Raw genomic sequence first — 20,954 nt, 5'->3', positions numbered from 1 at the left:
AGTCGTCAATGGAAAAAAGGCAAAGCCGGGTCCAGAATCTGTGCTATCTTCTCAAGAAGAACAGAAACTTGCAGATTGGTTAAGCAATATGCAAGATCGCGGCTTTCCTGTGACGCGTAGAGCTTTGTTGTTGAAGATGAAAGAATTTTTTGAAGCAAATCCGGATCGATCAACTCCATTCCGAAACAATCAACAGGAAAGTACCATTTAGTATGTGCTTTAAATCTTTAATAATTTTTAGTTTTTACTTATTTTAGGACGCAAATGGCTGCGCAACTATATGAAACGTAATCCAGGATTTTCTTTTCGTACGCCAGAAATATTATCTTCGGCTAGTAGCCGAGTGAGTGAAAATGATATCCGTGGATGGTTTCAAATGATAACAAGCTGGCTAACAAAAAACGGACTGCACGAAATATTAGACGATCCTTCTAGAGTATTTAACGCTGACGAAACCTCTTTCTTTCTACACCCCAAATCAAAGGAGGTTATTGCCCGAATTTAATCTCGCAATGTGTATGAAGCAGAGCAAGCGGCTGCTAAGCAAAATATAACTGTAATGTTTGCATTTGGGGCAAATGGTAGTATAGTGAATCCACACGTTATCCTCCCTGGTAAACGTCTTCGGCAGGATTTGGTGCAAAGCTTTCCGGAAGAATGGGGTATCGGTCAAAGTGAGCGTGGTTGGATGGATACTCCAAACTTTTTGGGATATATTGAGAAAATATTTCATCCCTTTCTGGTGAGGAAAAACTAAACATTTCCAGTAATTTTGTTCGTTGATGGACATGCATCGCATATTGGATTGAATGTGGCAGATCTATGCCAATCACTTGGTATTATACTGATCTGTTTGTATCCAAATACAACGCACATCACACAGCCAGCAGATGTGGCGGTTTTCAAACCTTTAAAAACTGAATGGAGAAAGTCGGTAGAAAGCTGTAAATTCAATAATCCCGGTAGTATTCTGAACACTTTGCACTTTGCATCAGTATTAAGTATGGCTATCGAGAATGGTATCAAAAGTTCGACGATCAAAAATGGGTTTCGAGCATGTGGTCTGCATCCGTTCGATTCGAATGCAATTGACTATTCTAAGTGCATCGCAACTTCAGCAACTGGTTCCTTGATTACGAACGAAACAACCGATGTTTTTGTCACACCTGAAGCTTTTGAAGAATCAATCCAGAAGGAATCAGATACCACACAACACGGTAGTGTAGATCAAAGCGTTACCATTAGTATGGATAGAATAGTTGAAGCATACGATATAATCGGAGCTGAAACTATAGCTAAAATTGAAGGAGACGTCAACAAGCTGTCCCGTGAAGAACGTGTGATTCGTTATTTTTATCGTGAATTTGTTCGTCCGCATATTGGATTTCATGCCTTAAAATCTACAGTAGAAGTCAATGGATTGAACTGTTTAGACGGACTCGAAGGGAATAACGACAACGACGACGATTTTACATCGGCTTCTTCATCCAAAAAGATGGATATCGTATCTCCTTTGGATACTTATATATCAATAGATATGACAGATTACGAAAAAGTTGAAGCTGGAGGCTCTAATATATTATGCAATATATTGCCTTTGACATCTTCCACTGAACCACAAACTACTTGTACGGATTCAGAACTACCCGAAATGATGGATTATGGTAAGTAATCATTAAAACATCGCTGTATTTTATGAAGTTTAGTCTGGAATTATTAAATGAACGAATTATAATTCTCACTGTTTCTTTGTCTGTAGTTGATGCAAGAATCGTAAACAATCATGATCTCCAAGAAAAGGACATTGAGACTCAATGCGAAGATGGAAAAGACGCATCATTGGTTATTAGTACACGCCGACTTTCAGAGGTGTTGAATCTACCCGCTACACCTCACCGTTGTGGTAGACATAGAAATTATAAAAAATCATTTCAACCTGTCTTAACAGCTAAGGAACGAAGAGATGCACTTCTTAAAGTAAAAGAGCAAAAAGAAAAAGAACTGCAACAAAAGAAAATAAGAGCCCTACAACGCCAAGAGGCCAAAGAAAAACGGGAAAATGAAAAACGTGCTAGGATGGAAGAGCGTAAAAAAATTAAAGGAAAATCAAAGACATCTACACCAAAGGCTAAATTAGGGGACAAAAACGCCAGAATGCGCAATTAAAATGGCTTGTAGGGCTAAACAATTTGATCCAACTCATTTATAAGCTACCAAAATCATCAATAGTTCCTTATATTAAAATGTAAAAGTTATGAATCATATTATGAGCTAATTTATAAGTGAATGAAATGCAATACATGAACTGAATGAAACAAATAACTGGTGTAAAATGTATCACAATATCACAAAAAACTAGAGCAATGACACCGCGTTTAAGCGACATTATTTATACTATCAAATGAGCCTTTCTCATTATGTGAAACTAATATAAATGCTAATTTTTATTACGGATTTTGGTTTACACGTAGTTTTCTTTCATATGTTTTAGTTTCATAACATGAAGCGATTTTTTTTATGTAAAATATATGGTTTAATATATATGGCCATAATAGGACCCCTCTTATAGCCATATTAGGAACACTAGTGCCATAATTGGTACATTAAGAAGCAGAAGTAATTTGAATTTTTCAGCAATTAATGATTAAAATCAATCAAATTAAAAAATATATGCAGGTTTTACACATTTCAGACATCCAAAATGCATTGAGGAACGTGAGATTGGGTAAAAGACGAATTAATACAGCCGCGAAAAGTGCGTATTAATGACAAACTATGTCCATAATTGGTACACTTACCCTATATATAATTGCAAGTCGAGCGGAGTGAGTTTAAGATAACCTTTTTGGTATAATACGTATCAAAACCGAATCCCGATATCCAAATCTGATGTCGTTGGTGATGGTGATGTACGGCCAGAGCATGGATTACGTTCGACGAAATCCGTTTCGGCGCTCAGTACAAAATGAATTATGTTCATTTAAACATACGTTTACATCCTCCAGATTCAAGTGTTCAAATACAAAATACAACATGTCTTTGCTTACCCATATGTGTCACTTCTCCGTTTAAAACTGACCAAACCCCTCACAAAATGTATTAAGAAAGGTTCTAAAATAACACATAATGACGAATTTATAAATTGTTTCAACGATTTTAAACAAATGCTCACTACTGATCCCATTTTAAAATATCCTGATTTTAGCAGAAAATTCATTTTAGAAACAGACGCAAGTGATTTCGTCCTTGGCGCTGTACTTTCACAAAAATTCGAAGATGGTAAGGAACACCCAATCGCTTACGCTTCTAGAACGCTTAACGAAACAGAGTGCAACTATTCAGCTACCGAAAAAGAGCTACTCGCCATTGTTTGGGCAACCAAGCATTTCCGACCGTACATTTTCGGAACAGTTTTTGAAATCAGAACTGACCACAAATCTCTTGTTTGGCTAAGACAGAAAAATGATTTAAATAGAAGACTTCTTCATTGGAAACTTGCCTTGGTAGAATTCGAATTTGAAATTAAGTATAAAAAAGGTACTCTTAATGGAAATGCAGATGCACTATCCCGCATAACGGAAAACCCTGCTTTAACATCCGAATTAAATGCAAATACTGCCTCTAACAATACTGACACTATGACGCAACACTCAGCAGATACTAATGATGACGAATTCATCCCAGCAACTGAAAAACCACTAAATGAATTTAGAAATCAAATAATACTAGAAGAAAATAATAACGATTCTCGAGAAGCAATTACACTTTTCGGAAATTATCATAGAATAACAATAAAAACACCCCTTTTGGACCAGCTATGTTGATCAACATAATCAAAGAATATGCATCTCCCAAATGTGTTACTGGCATTCGTTGCAGCGAAAAAATCTTACAAAACTTACAAATTATCTACAAAAACTATTTCTCTCGCGCAAAATCGATCAAATTATTTTGGACAAAAACAATTTTAGAAGATGTAACTGATGAAATTGACCAGGATTTGATTATTGAACGTCTACATAATGCAAACCATAGAGGAATTATTGAGACCAAACTACATATCTCTAGAAAATATTATTTTCCAAACATGAAAACTAAAATTACTAAATTTATTAACATTTGCAAAATATGTCAAAAAGCTAAATATGACAGACGCCCACATAAACAAAAATATCAAATTACTGCCACTCCTAAAAAACCTTTGGAAATCGTTCATATGGACATCTTTATAATTAGCGATAAACATTTTCTAACCCTTTGCGATAAGTTCTCAAGACTAACCATGGCGTTTCCTTTACAATCAAGAAACGCTATACATATACTAAAAGCACTAACTCAATTCTTCGCTAACGTTGGATGACCTTGTTTGCTTGTGATGGACCAAGAATGTTCGTTTAAATCCACCACAATCAAACAATTTCTTGAAGCAAATAATATAGAATCTCATTATACAAGTGTTGGTCAATCCTCCTCAAATGGAACAATTGAAATTGTCCATAGAACAATAAGAGAATTGCACAACATAATCTCACTACGAGATTCTACAAAAAATGTATCAACTACTTCAAAAATTAATTTGGCAGTCTCAATTTACAATGATTCTATACACTCTCAAACAAACATATCCCCTAAAGAACTATTTTTCGGCTTCAAAAACGAAGATCCTATCCCTGAGGACCTTCAAGAAAGAATTAAACAAAAAGAGGAACTTTATAGAGTGTATGCCACAAAACAAAAAAAAAAAATCCAAATACACAGAAAAATTAAACAAAACACGAGAAGAACCAGAACTATTCAAAGACAATGACACGATCTTCGAAAGGAAAAGAAATAATTTAAAACACGAAGAAAGGTATCGTGAAACAAAAGTTTTCGATAACCTAGTTACAAATATTTTAGACCGGAATGGAAGAAAAATTCACAAATCAAAATTGAAAAGGAAACGAAAAACCTAACATGCCATTTAAATTCTTTCTCATCCTTACGGAAATCACAGCTGAATATTATAAAAAACTAAAAATGAAATTTGGAATGATTCATTTCCTCATAATAGTTTTAACAAATTCAAAACTTATAACAGCAGCAATTTAAAGAGACTAACCTTAACTATATTCAGAATTTAGCCAATAATATTAGCCTAACCAACCATCTTAAGGACACCTTAGACTATAAAATCCTATCAGCTTATAAAAAAAAAATTTAGGAAATATAAGACCTAGAAAATAAAAGAGAGGCATAATAAATGGTTTAAGAACAATTATAAAAATAATCGCAGGAAATCGCAGATCAGAAAACACTTAGAACATTCAGAATTTAGAACATTCAGAAAACAAAACCATATCCAACATTAACGCTCAAGCTAGAATTAATTCCGAAATAGAAAAATCAGTGAACAAAATTACACAAACTCTAAAGAAAATCGAAAATCAAATGAATAATCAGATAAAAGATCAGATCAGATCAAATGAATAATCGTAAAAACTGAAATAGAACAAGTAAATCTTATCCTGAACATTGATAACATTGTACAACTGTAGAAGACATAGAAGAATAGACGGATGTAAAATTTGTAGCCAAGCATAAAAACACCATTTTCAATGTTAACGAAGAGTGCACGATTTGCAACAACCCACAACCGCTAAACGACGAGTGTATCTCAAATATCATCAGAAATCATCCATCTAAATGTACCACCACCACGGGCTCCGAGCATACGAGGAATAATAATACGAGGAATGAAACCAGGAGTCATTCTAATCGATACCACCTTTGACGTGTCAGTCATTGATTCATGTTCAAACAGCCAAATAATAGCAGTACCCACACTAATTGAAACCGGCAATTGCACCGTAAAAATCTTAAATAGCACATTTACTGCGCATATTGATGTGTTAGACCAAGAAGACTACTTCCTACCCTTAACTGGCAGCAAACCAGAAATAATTCTAAACTAGCCAAGTATACAAGATCTACACACAATGCATATTAGTAACATACATCAACTCCATACAATAACACTCCGCTTACGCACGCATACAATTGCAGGAGGGATATTAATTGTTGTTCTAACAGGCTTTCTTATAACTGTATTTTGCATTTACAAACACAAAACCAAACATGCAGAGAAGAAAATATCTACCGAAGCTATTCACAACATCATCCCACTGCAAACGTCGGTAAGTCGATCGAGGACGCTCGACGTTTAAGGAGGGAGGAGATATGTACACATGCGCTACGCGCTATGATACAGGTGCTGAGTAAGAATACGGTCGCAAGCGAGCCATCGATGTTACTCCACGCGCGGAGTCAGGTTCCAACGAGAACTCCACTGGAAGCAGGTTCCCACGACCAGGTGTGGTGTCGTATGTTCAGACGGACCGAGGCAACATGATCATCATAAACGTGGACGACAACGTGACCGGCAAACCTGGCAGCACCGAAAACACCAGCCTAGCCAAATACCACCGAATCCAAAAGTTAGCTTTAGTCTTAGTTTAGCAGTTCGCAAATAAAGATCCCCAGTAATATTGTTTTTAAAACTTACTCCGGGCTATCGTAAAAATAATTATATATCTATATATATATAACATAATTATATATATATATATATATATATATATATATATATATATATATATATATATATATATATATATATATATATATATAAACATAATTATATATATATATATATATATATATATATATATATATATATATATATATATATATATATATATATATATATATATATATAATTGCAAGTCGAGCGGAGTGAGTTTAAGATAGCCTCTTTGGTATAATACGTATCAAAACCGAATCCCGATATCCAAATCTGATGTACGGCCAGAGCATGGATTACGTTCGACGAAATCCGTTTCGGCGCTCAGTACAAAATGAATTATGTTCATTTAAACATACGTTTACATCCTCCAGATTCAAGTGTTCAAATACAAAATACAGCATGTCTTTGCTTACCCATATGTGTCACTTCTCCGTTTATATCAAGCACTTGAAATCTTGCTGGAGCTTCTATGAACCCTGTCACCGGAAACCAAAAAACATCATATTCCAGGCAACCGGGCTACACGGGTAATCAGCGACTATGAAGGTTTATATTTTTTAATGCGTTATGGAATATCGACGCAATATACTGAAGATAATTTAATACACTTATACAGTTTCTATACCTGTGTATAGATTGATTCAACTCGCTATCGTTTTAACTACGCATGCCGCGAGGTTCTGACCGTTCCCTGAAATGAAATATTTGCTTAACCTTTTTCTGTACCGATGCTAATAAATGAGCAACAACCTATGCGGTGTTTTAGGTGAAGTACTGTAAATTCTCGTTATGTAAAATGATTATAATGCGTAATGCTGGTAGGTGTTCAATCAATATAACACCCCACATGGAGGTACCGTTCGTTCGCGATCTGCGCCGGCTGTCCTGGAAACCTGCTTCTAGTTCGATTCCTGTTGGAACATGACTCCGTGGCTCGCTTGCCACCGTGTGTTTGTCTAGCACGTGTACATAGCTTAAGATTATTTAAATACATAATTTTTTATTCTTTTGGCTCAGCAACCGTTGTCGGTCAAGGCCTGTCTGTACCACTTGTCGGGTTGGCTTTCAGTGACTTTTGGATAACCCCCCATAGCAGGATAGTCAGCCCTACGTATGGCGGCACGGTCTATTTGGGGCTTGTATATATATATATATTGTATATATATATATATATATATATATATATATATATATATATATATATATATATATATATATATATATATATATATATATATATATATATATATATATATATATATATATATATATATAAATAATAATAAATATTATAAACATCATAAATGATATCATTTAAATTCCTGAAATCTGCATTATGATACTTTGGAATCGCGAAAGATTACCAATTCGACACAAATCCGCAGCCCAAAACCTCGAGGATTTCATCCCATACAATCGGGAACGAACGTAACCGTCAAAAGAGTTCATTTTATTCATAAACTGGCCAGATTCAAAAAAACCGGTAAAATGAACATTGTTTAAAGGGTCGTGAGTGCACTGAGCGCCGAAGCGGATTTCGTCGAACGTAATCCATGCTCTGGCCGGTAGAATGCGGTTACAGGGTTACGCGGAATGCAGGGTTACGCAAACGTAATTACTCTGGGGGGTAGAGAAGAGACGTCCTCGGCTCGTTGCATGCATTCACAATTAGTTTTTCTTATTCTTTTCAAATACGTTATAATAGTTCGATCTTATTTCTACTTATTTCCTATCTTAGCAAAGACCTTAAGAGTTGGTACTAATTTTTTTAGTAATGAAAGATTTTTACTGATTTATCCTTTTCATAAATTTTTGTTGACAAAAATATTAGAGGATCACCTAATACTATTCATTATTTCATTCGTAGTTTGTTTTAATTCGTTTAATTTTTCCCTTATGTCTTTTGATGCCTCTTACATTTTCAAAAGTTCGTTCTTTTATTTGACATGCTTTTGTTTTGATTGCTCTTGCCTGGGTTTTTGTTCGTATGTTGGGTATTACAAAAACGTCTTGATTTTCAACGATATTAGGAGGGTTTATCTTAGTTTCGTTTCTAGCTGTTTGTCTTTTCGTAGCTTTATCTAAATTATGTTTTGCTTCTTAAAACAATTTATTTACATTTTCTCGTATTTGAACTTCACTTAGCTCATTAGATTGGTTAAATGTCAGTTCGTTTGGAGTGAATTTTGTAGATGAGTGTATCGAGTCATTGTATAATGACCATGGATTTTGTATCATGTCCAGTGTATTTATGTTTGTTGGAATTGTAAATTTCTGTTATGGTGCTGTGAGTTTTTTCTACTTGTCCGTTTGACTCAGAGCACGACGCATAATTCAGTACGACACCTAAGGAAGATTCTAAGGAAGATAGATAATTTCTCAGTTGTACAGATCTAAAAGTAGTTTCATGATCCGTTATTATTTCTTTGGGAATTCCATAAAGCGCAAAATACTTGGTGAGTTTTTGTTGAACTTGAGCCATATTTTTGTTGCTTAAGTAGAACATCTGGAGATGTTTTGAAAATGAATCTACAATAGACAAGAAACTGCAATTATTAGTTATATAGATGTCCATATGTACTCGATCTAATGGTTTGCATGTGACTGGCCGTGGTGATATTTGTATATGGTAAGGCTTTCGTTCGTATTTTTCTGTCACACAGATCTCACAACTGTTTACAAAATTTTTGATGAATTTCTGCATTCCCGAAAAAAATAATTACGTCGTAGCTTATTCTCTACTTCTGCAATTCCTCTATGGGCTCTATTGTGTTCAGTTGATATTAGAAAATTTTGCCTATCTGTATCTGGAACGTCTTCTACTGTTTTTGTTGTAATTATGAAGTGTCCTTTAATCGAAAATTTTTCTTTTACAGTATTTTGGATCAGTTGCAATGGTTCGGTTGGTGCGTATATTGCTGTTTGTTTTCCGTTGTGAATTTTGTTGATAAGGCTAACAATATCATCAGATTTGAATTCTTTTTTATTATTGTTGTTCTATGAAAATACGGAAAAGGGATTTCATTGATGGTTTCTTCCCTATCTGATATTTTGAATATGATTTGATTTTTGTAATAGTTTATTGGGCGATGTGTCACATGAACGAAGTAATCGCCAGAATCATCAGCGGAGTGTACAGTAGAGCAGCTATCTATTAAATTTCTAGGTATGTTATTTTCGTTGTTTGAAGAAGTATCTGTTTCATTCATATTTACTTCGGGAAAACAGCTTAAAGCATCAGCTACCACGTTTCCTTTGCCTTCCTTATATTTTACGTCATAATCGAAATCTTCTAGCTCGAGTCTCCAGTTTAATATTTTTGAATTTTTAAATGAGGTCTTTATGAACGTTAAGGGTTTGTGATTGGTAATGAGAGTAAATTTTTTACCATACAAATATGCTTTGTATTTTCTTACCGCCCAAACTATCGCTAAAGCCTCTTTTTCGGTGGTTGAATAATTGCTTTCAGTTTTGTTCAGTGTTCTACTTCCAAATTTGATTGGCCTTTCATCAGTGGCGTATTTAACGGTAAGCAAAGTAAGCAATTGCGGGGGGCCCCGTCAATGAGGGGCCCCGGAATCTTTAGTCCATTCCCAAGTGCCACAAATCCACTAAACGACCCCTAAACGGCTTCTAAACGACTTAAGTTCTGTACCTAAACGGAATATAGAACGGATTATTCTAGCAGACGGCAAACGACTCATGCATTCTAAAAATAGCAAAAAAAGCTGGTGGCGCTCTCTGTTGGTGGGATACCCCAACCAGTTGAGCTTCATCGCTTGGAGGAGAGCTTTCTCATTTCCTCTGTACTGTTGTATGGTTTCGCATTGAAGTTATGCATCGCTAGAACTAGAACGGCGATACGATTGTTTAAATACTAAACTCCAACGGAAACAACCAGTACTGAAGCAAGTGAGATTTGAGTAATGGTCGTTGGTGTTGATACCCACGTATCTGACCACACCACACGACCATTCATATAGATTTTTGCTCAGAAAGTTATAAGGCTATATAGGTCATGATAAGATGAAACTTGTCGAAACACATTTCAAGAAAAGGATAGCAATATAATGATGAGTTGTGTGTAATACGCCATCTATTGATCAGAACAATGAAGCTGTGGAGCTTTCATTTTTTTTCTATGGATATTCAATTTTCCAGTCGTTTAAGCTTAATCTGTGGCGCTTGGGTTATCCATAACAGTTGATAGAATATGGAACTGTATTAGCAAGGAGGGCCCCGTGGGTGATGGACGTTGAGGCCCCGCGCTAGACGAACCCTAAGCACCCCCCCCCCCCCGGCAGCAACTAAATTTAAGTTGAAATGTTACATAATCAAAGACAGATGCCGAGTACCCCCAGTAATCATGTACGAAGGGGCCTCAACACTTCTTACTGCTTAGGGCCCCCGACACTGTAAACCCGCTGCTGCTTTTCATGATTTTCTTGCACTTGCGATACAACGGCACTTAACGCATGATTACTTGCGTCGGTTGTAAGAATAAAAGGTGATTCAAAATTTGGATAAGCTAACACTTGATCTGATGAGATAATTGCTTTAAAATCATTGAATGATTTTAAGTATGAATCATTTCATCATTTGTCACTTGTCACTCAAAGCGGCTGGTTGCGCTCTCTCACTCTCCTATTTCCAAGTTGATTTTTTACCGCGATTTTCTTGTTGATTAAGGCTTGAATTGTTTTAGTTCGGTTCATTTGCACTCGCGCGTTCACGTATCACAAAATTTGTGCGGCACCTGTGAATTGTACGGTTCAACATATAAACATTGCAATCCGCCTGCGGTTGTTGTGACCACTCACTGTTCAGTCGAACTTTGCGCTATTTTGCGATGGCGTCTGTGATCTGTAAGAAATGTGAAGGTGCTATTAGCAACGATCCAATTCCGTGCTTCGGTCTGTGTGAACACTATTACCACGATAAGTGCATTGGACTTTCAACCCCGCTCCTGCGTGATTTTAAAAAGTCACAAAATATATTCTGGGCTTGCGCGGATTGTGCTTAGCGTTTGCGAGCCGTTGACACTTTACGCTTCTCGCACGGCCTTTCTCGTGACGCTGCCTACCTGTTGGAATCGTTGCAGTCCGATTTCCGCGATTCCTCACGTTCTGTGCAGGCGGCATCAGCTGGCTTGCGACTTGAACTTTCCTCTTCACTGGATTGTTTTAGAAACGAGATAGCTTTGATGAAACAGGAATCAGCATCGTCAATTCGTTCCGTGAAAGATTTCATCGACTCACTTACTGCTTCTCACTCAATGGAACGCAACTACTCACAGGCTCCACTACTCACAACGCTTGATGAAGTTTAGCATGGCAACAAGGAGCTTGATCTCATGCACCGTGAGCTTCTCACTTCCTTCAACTCACCAATGAACAAGGTCAACTCTCATCTTGCCACGCATACCACTACATCGAGTGCTCACCATTCTGCGATTCCTGCTACGCACTCAACGACCACGATTCCAGTTGCGGCCTCTAAGCTCACCCATCAAGCTGTTGGTGAGAATCCTTCTAAACGTCGATTGTTGGATCGCTCTCCCGACCCATCGCCTACCAATACCGTTACACGCGCTATGCTTTCATCGGGTACAGAGTTGTCCTGCAATAATATTACGACCGTTCCTGAACGCCCACCCCGTACTTGGGTCTTTATCTCCCGTATTGCTCCTGATACTCCGATTGAAGCGATCCGTGAAATGGCCTGTTCTAACATAGGGACAGACGACATCTTGGTATATAGCCTTGTACGGCGCGACCGGGATCTTTCTACGCTCTCCTACGTATCTTTTAAAATTGGTGTACCGGATTCGCACCGGGCTATTGCTTTGGCTGCTTCAACCTGGCCTCGCGGGATCTCTTTTAAGGAGTTCATCGACCTTAATCCCCGCTCCGTCAATGTTTGGCGACCCACTACTGCAGCATCCCTTGCACCTTCTGCGCCTATTAATCGTGAATCGGATCATCCTTCATCGCCATCTTCTATCAACCACACGACACAACTGCGAAACGCTGATTTCACTATTTCGCCAGATCATGGCCCTATGAGCTTGCCTTATACGCAGTACTTTCAGCAAGCGTAAACCGGCTGATCCGGCTGAAGATTCTCATGAACTACCGACTTTACCCGAATTGATGGAAGCTAACCCTGCATCTAATACACATAATCCCGGCGCATCTCGCTCTCTCATCCCTTCGATCGATCTACTAAACATCTACTATCAAAACGTATGAGGATTGCGCACAAAACTGAGGCTGCACTTTCTAACACACCCGCAGATGCACTTCGTCCCATGCTTCCGGTCATTAATACCTCGTCAGTCACCCGCGCCATAGACCGCATAAAGATGTCCTACACCGCCGGCCCTGATGGCATCCCGGCAGTGATCCTGAAAAAGTGCACTGCGTCGATTGCTCCAATACTAGTAAAAATCTTCAAGGAATCACTACGTTCATGCACCTTTCCTGTCTCCTGGAAGGTCTCATGGTTAACACCAATCCATAAGAAAGGCTGCAAGAATGAGGCTTCTAACTATCGGGGCATTACATCGCTAGGGGCCATCGCAAAAGTGCTTGAGCTGCTTGTTTATGAACCGTTACTGGCCTCTGCCCGCAATTACATCAGCCCGAATCAGCACGGATTTGTCCCTAACAGATCAACAACCACAAACCTTATGCAATTCGTCAGTAGCTGCCATAAATCCATTGATGCTCGCCTTCAAGTAGATGTCATTTACACCGATTTAAAAGCCGCCTTCGATAGGATATCTCACGTCATATTACTAGCAAAACTCGACAGACTCGGCCTCCCAGATCCCCTAGTTGCTTGGCTGCGATCATACCTAATGGGCCGCACTTATTCCGTGAGGATGGGGCCCCATTTATCTAGATCCCTCCGTGCATCTTCTGGCGTCCCTCAAGGCAGCAATCTGGGACCTTTACTATTTGTCCTTTATATAAATGATGTCTCCACGATCCTTCCTGCGGATAATCACCTGCTCTATGCGGACGACACCAAAATCTTTCGGCAAATCCAGGGACCAGACGACCATCGCATACTCCAGGCTTCACTAGAAGAATTCGAAAACTGGTGCACGCGAAACTCCTTAACCATTTGTGTTGATAAGTGTGTTACCATCACCATCAGCCGTTCGCGCTCTCCAGTGCATTTCGACTACACGCTAAACGGGCAAACTTTGCAGAGAGTCGATTGTGTCAAGGACTTGGGTTTTTTCGTCGACGCGAGACTCACGTTTGAGCAACACCTTGATCACGTTGTGACAAGATGCAGTCAATTGTTAGGCTTAGTCGTTAACATGACTCGCGAGCTCTCTGACCCAATCTGCACCAAAACTCTTTATTGTGCTCTTATTCGATCAGTGCTGGAGTATGGCAGCGTTGTGTGGTGGCCCTCCTCTGCTCGGGGGTTGCGCGCTTGGAGTCCATCCAGCGTAGGGCTACCCGTTTCGCGCTCCGTTCGTGGGGCAGCAACAACGACTACACAACAAGGTGTTTGTTGCTCGGGTTACCCCAACTCGACGACCGAATACGAAATGCTAGGCTGGCTTTTATCGTTGGGCTTCTCAATGGTAGCATCGACTGTCCGGTTTTGCTCTCGTCGATACAGCTGTACGTGCCTGCAAGAACTCTCCGCCCTCGGGCGATGCTGGCCATCCCAGAGACAAGGACCGCCTTCGCCTCCCGAGACCCGTTTTTGCGTATATGTCTTGCTCTGAATGCGGAATCTGATGCGTATGAGCCCGGCATGACGATGGCAAATGTGTTGAGTCGCATTAATTTACTTCGCGCCTCTCGCCAGAATCTTTAGCGTCCTTGTAATTGTTATTGTTGTTATTATTGTGTTATTGTAACGCGTGTGACTATTTTTGTTATATTCCTATTGTACCCTTACATATATCGAGAGGGCTTATGAGGTCCGTCGATCATTTAATAAATATACAAATATATACAAATATACAAAACTAGACGAGTTACGCCTCTCTGTCTATCTGAACTTGATATGGATGTGTTGGTGTTAACTGAAACATGGCTCGATGGCTCAATTTCGTCCTCTCTTATCTCGGAGGATGCGTATGTCATCTATCGCTGCGACCGAAATTCTCTCAGCAGTAACCGTTGCCGTGGTGGTGGTGTACTCATTGCCTGCTCTTCCGTGCTGAACACGTCAACTTTATCACTGCCGTTCGACACGCTGGAGTCTGTTTGGACAATTGTTAAGCTTCAAAACCTTGCAATCTATATCGGCGCCGTTTACATTCCACACGATCTGCGCTCTTCCGAAGAAGTCCTTGACGATTTGCATGAGAGTGTTAGTTTCGTTGCTGGCAAACTTAAATCAAATGATCTTATGATGTTACTTGGTGATTTTAATTCACCATCACTCTCCTGGCAACCGTTTGCATCGTGGGTTAATCACTTCATTCCTACTGGTGTATCTCGTGAAAATGTTTCTCTGCTTGATGGAATGTCGGTAAACGGTTTGCTGCAATTATCTGGCATAAAAAATATACGCGAAAGTCAATTGGACAGAAGGTCAATGCTGCCAATGCTATGCTTTCTTGGAGCGCTGCTCCCCCGTCATAGCTTCACCTGTTCCTCGTCGCGCTAGACAATCATCATCCTGCTCATGAGACAAGTGTGCTCCTTACGCACTCTCGCCCTGCATCCTCTCAACGAATACCTACGGCTCATATGTTCAATTTTAGGAAACTGGCCTACCAAAAGCTTCATCATATTTTAACCGGTACCGATTGGTCCTTTACTGATGCTGACTGTGACATAAATCAAGCTGTAGCAGCGTTTACTAATGTAATCACTTCCGCCTTCCCTTCCTGCTGTCCTCTCCTATCCTGTCTACCGATCCCGTCTTCGCTCCTTTTCCGTACCATAAACTCCTTCCTACTCCTTCGTGAATAATTGTATACTATAGTCAGTAAGCACTATTGCTGTAACCCAACGTGGCCGAGCAATTAATAAAATAAAAATAAATAAAAATAAATTTGTATGATCGACTATTGCTTCTTTCTTTAGACATTTCGTTAATGGTTTGGATATTGCTGCGTAGTCTCGAATACACTTTCGGTAATACCCAGTTAATCCAAGGAATTGTTTCAACTCTTTTTGTGTTGACGGAACTTTCCAATCAACGATTTTCTTTATCAAATCTGGGTTCGGTTTAACGCTTTCGGAGGTAATTATATGTCCCAAAAATTCAGTTTCTCTCTTTAGAAAATTACATTTTTTCAGTTGGATTTTCAGATTGAAATCTGATAAACGTTTAAGCACTGTATTAAGGTTATCAATATGAGATGTTAAGTTATTTCCAATAACAATTATATCATCCATGTATACAAAGCAAATTGTTCCAATTAAACCGAACAAGATATGATTCATAGCCCTTTGAAATGTTGCTGGAGCGTTTTTCAGGCCAAAAGGCATTCTGGTGAACTCGAAATGCCCTTGACTCGTAGAAAACGCAGTTTTTCCTGATAATCTGGATCCATCTGAATTTGGTGGAATCCTGATTTAAGGTCGAGAGTTGAGAAATATGTTGAGTTTCCTAAGTTATCAAGGATCTCTTCTATTTGAGGGATAGGGTATCTATCGTTTATAGTCTTCTCATTTAGTTTGCGGTAGTCAATGACTACTCTAACCTTTCTTTTTCCAGATGAATCTATTTTTTGGGGACAACCCAGATTGGTGAGGAAAATGGACTGTTAGAATGTGTTATGATACCATCTTCAAGCATTTCTTTAATTTGATTTTCAACGTCTGTTTTGAAACTGTTTGGAAACCTATATGATTTTGTGCATGTAGGCTCATTACCTTTTGTGATTATTTTATGCTTGATAATAGAGGTTGAAGATAGTCTTTCATTTTCTTTCAACAGAACTTTTTGATTGTCTAGAATTGTTTTCAATAGATTTTTTTTTTCTAGCAATGAAAGATGTTTTGTTGCAATAAGTTTTTCAATTACTAGTTCGTCTAGTTTTTCGTTATCTTGAAGCGGTATAGGGGAAATCGTTTCAAAATTGTTAATATTTATTCCAAATACCTTTTCATTAAGTGGCAATGAACTGCATGGGCTAATGATAAACACAGTTGTAACCGCATTCTACATCACCATCACCAACGACATCGGATTTGGATATCGGGATTCGGTTTTGATCGGTATAATAAAGAGGTTATCTTAAACTCACTCCGCTCGACTTCCAATATTATATATATATATATATATATATATATATATGTATATATATGTATATATATATGTATATACATATATGTATATATGTATATATGTATATATAAATGTATATATATATATGTGTATATATATATATATATATATATATATATATATATATATATATAAATGTATATATATATGTATATATATATATATATAAATATATATATATATATATATATATATATATATATATATATATATATATATATATATATATATATATATATATATATATATATATAAATATATAAATATATATAAATATATAGTCACACAGTTCATCGCTTAATGCACCAGACGACAGCGGTCTCCAGTGACAATCGACCGTGGGACCAGACGACAGCGGTCTCCAGTGACAATTGACCGTGGGACCAGACCAGAGTCCGAGAAATTTGGTTTCCCTTTTCATAAACTCACATTTGTCTAACTGTATTTTCAAATTAAAATCGGCAAGCCTTTCGAGAATTTTTGATAATTTGTCCAAGTGCGATTTTATGTCGTTTCCTATCACGATTATGTCATCTAGGTAAACAAAGGCGATGGTTCCAATGTAATCTCGTAGAATGTTATTCATTGCGCGTTGGAATGTAGCGGGTGCATTTTTCAATCCAAACGGCATTCTATTAAAATGGAAATGTCCTAATGCAGTGGAAAATGCGGTTTTTTCTTTATCTTTTGGTTCCATTTCTATCTGGTGGAATCCGGATTGTAAATCAATTGTAGTGAAATAATTAGCTTTTTCCAAACTGTCTAAAATTTCTTCGATCTGTGGGATCGGAAATTTTTCACTAATTGTTTTCTAATTTAATTTCATATAATCTTTTACTACCCTAATTTTCCGTTTGCCTGACGCTTAGCCTTTCTTGGGGACTACCCAAATAGGAGAAGAATATGGGCTAGCTGAATGGCTTATGATACCATTTTTGAGAAGTTCATTAATTTGCTCCTCAACATCTTTCTGAAATGAGAAAGGGAACCTATACGTTTTGGTGTAAACTGGTTGGTTATCTATCGTAGGAATTTTGTGTTGAATTTCTGGGTGGCTGTTAATTTCTCTCTGCTTTCAAAATAACCTTTGATTTTCCAAAATTGTTTGGAAAAGTTTGTCCTTCTCAAATTCTGACAAGTGATTTGTTCGTATGCATTTATTCAGGTCATCCTCAGATAGTCTGTTTTCTGATGCTATCGGTATCGGCGTTATGGTTTCAAAATTGTTTACTTTTATGTCCAGCAAGCTAGTAAACGTTGGTTTCGTCTTTTTACTTGTAAGAATTCTTACTGTGGTTTTCCTTTATTTGAATTATATAATCCGGGCTCAATGATTGTTGAGTCAGTAAGTTTCATGAAACTTGGAACAAACCAATCACCATCTTTTGTCGTAGCAATTTCTGCAGAATAGGCGAACAATTTCTTTGCTGGGAAATACTTTTAAATGACAATTTATTGCCTATAATTTCAATTTCTTCGGTATTGTAATTTATTATCGCTCTGTTCTTTGCCAATTCTTCCGATCTTATTAGGCCATCGAAAAAATTGTGAAACTTTAACACGTAATAAGTTTGTTCTGGAAGATTGCAACCGATAAGATTAGCTTTCCTCTTTTCTGTGATATTGTAAGTTCCAGCAACATTTTTAATGCTTTTGTTTTTCGTAGGGATGCAATGTTCTATAATACCTGGAGAAATTATGTTTTTATTTGCCCCGGTATCGATTAGTAGATTAATAGTCTTATTTGTTTTTGTATTCGTGCTACTTATGCAGGGCAAATAGTCTAAGTTATTCTGTGTGTCTTTTGTACCCAACAAAATTCAAATCCACGTTTCCATCTTCTTCTTCTTCAGACTCGGATGGGCTATCAGTATGATGCACTTCATTATTATGAAGCTGCTTTCGATTTAATGTTAATTTACTTTTGTATATTCCACTTCCATTGGTTGTGGAAACGATTGTTTGATTTCATTTTATCGTTAGAACGATAAGTTGCAAGAAATTTATCTTTCGGTTTTGTTTCGCAGTTTTCCAAAACTGTTTCCCATCTCTAGTTACCTTAATGGGATGGTTCTGATAAAAATGTTCTTTAGAAAATTCTTTTCTTTCTTTTGTCCTTTGTAGTTCCGCGTTAGCGGCTTCATTACATCTAAATTTGCATACAATGGCGTATGCTGCCTATAAATCCTCTGGACGCGGCTTGCGCATATCCAAAGTATGGCTGTTTCAAGCCGGATAAAAGGCAGCTAACCCATTTTCGTCAATAAATGCGTTTATCGCATCCCAATTATTGCGAAACTTTTCTTTCTGCTTTGCCTAGAATTTAATATTTTGGGTATTTCATTAATTTTAATATTTATGAATGGTCATGTTCTCCGTCATCTTTGTTTGCCAGGTAGACTTTTGTAATAAGTCATTTCTTGACGATCTCCTAAGACGTTTGTTAAAATCACTTTGATTTCGTCAAAATTTTGGGGTTTCCTGCTAGGCATATTATATCCTTGGCTTTTCCTCTATTTTATTAATAATTGCTGTTACAAAGATATTAAATTGCGGTTCTGGAACTAAATTTTTAAAAATGTTTAGCGTGTTTTCGGCTGTGGTCAGCCACGCTGATAATTGTTTCTTGTTTCCGTCATAAGTCGGAATCGACTTTATGGGATCGGGAATTCTGAAAACGCTTCCGCACTTGCTATTACAGGTGGAGGCGATTGGTGACCCGTAACAGAGGTGTCACGTTGAACTAGTGCATTCAATGTTTCTTGTTGCTTATTCTGCTGAGCTTGCATAGCTTCAGCATGCTTGCCATGGCGTTCATTTGGGCTGTGAACTGTTCCATGTTGTTAGTTTCTTGTTCTTGCAAGACAAGACCTTCTAATGTTACACACTGGTTGGTTGGAATGTGGGACAAATCTGCACTTTCTTCACTATATAGCTCGCATTCAGAACTGCTATCTGTGTGAGTATTGAATTTGTTCCTACTTAAAGTGTCTAGTTTTTAAGAATGTCAGACTGCTTAGAGTTTTTAGACATTAAAAAAAATCATGCCAATTTTAAACGCATTGGTTATAAGTTTATGCGATTACTGGAACGCAAAAACCGGAGAAGAATCCACTGTTTCACTTTTCTACCTACCCACCAACTGATGTTGATTCGTTGGAAAAAAAGAATGGTGTTGCTTCACTTCCCTATTGAAGCGTTTAGGGACGTAAATAATTTCACTTTCACTGTTATTACCCGGTTTCCAATGCGTCTATCTGGTAGTGCGCTATTGGTACGCGTTGTTTTGTAAAAAAGATGGGGAAAATTAAAATTACTTACGATTTTTCTTGCCCTAATACGAAGGCTACAAAAACGATGACGGTACTCCGTGTGTGCGGTAACGGGGGAATCCTCTACTCCTCAGCGACGGTTTCGTCTGTGGTGCTTGAAGATGCTCGATGTATTTTGGTACACTTTGGGGGATCACTTTTGTACCGATTTATTATTTCAGCACTTCCACTATTTTTCGTTACTTTGTCACTTTTCGTAACGCCTACCCGGCTGCGCCAATAATGAGTCTAAGTAGAGAGAACCTGTTTATTCTAACTCCAAAATTACAACTACCGGTAAACACGCTTCAAGCCCAGGTGGCCTGCGGGAGCCGCGTTGCGCTGACTTGCAACTGGAGACCGCTGTCGTCTGGTCCCACGGTCAATTGTCACTGGAGACCGCTGTCGTCTGGTCCGGTCGATTGTCTGGAGACCGCTGTCGTCTGGTGCATTAAGCGATGAACTGTGTGACTATATATTTATATATATTTATATATTTATATATATATATATATGTGTATATATATATATATATATATATATATATATATATAAATGTATATATATATATATATATAATATATAAATAAATAAATATATATATATATATATAATATATATATATATATATATTATAACATATATATATATATATATAATAATATATAATAATATATATATATATATATATATATATATATATATATATATATATATATATATATATATATATAAATATATAAATATATAGCAAATATGACAATGCAACAACGACTCTCAAACAATATGACGACATTCAG

At 37.4% G+C, this 20,954-nt stretch overlaps 1 protein-coding gene across 1 annotated transcript; it reads left to right on the top strand.

Moving 5' to 3' along the window:
- Nucleotides 1-266: 266 nt before the first annotated feature.
- LOC120906326 lies at nt 267-2,226 on the top strand. The gene is made up of 2 exons (XM_040317901.1): nt 267-1,664; nt 1,760-2,226. Exons 1-2 carry the CDS (start codon nt 1,004-1,006, stop codon nt 2,164-2,166), a joined length of 1,068 nt encoding a protein of 355 aa, XP_040173835.1. The 5' UTR covers nt 267-1,003; the 3' UTR covers nt 2,167-2,226.
- Nucleotides 2,227-20,954: the final 18,728 nt, after the last annotated feature.

The sequence above is a fragment of the Anopheles arabiensis genome, chromosome X (assembly GCF_016920715.1).
Source record: "Anopheles arabiensis isolate DONGOLA chromosome X, AaraD3, whole genome shotgun sequence".
Lineage (NCBI taxonomy): Eukaryota > Metazoa > Arthropoda > Insecta > Diptera > Culicidae > Anopheles > Anopheles arabiensis.
The sequence above is the reverse complement of the archived record's forward strand: the minus strand, read 5'-3'. Positions and strand labels throughout refer to the sequence as shown.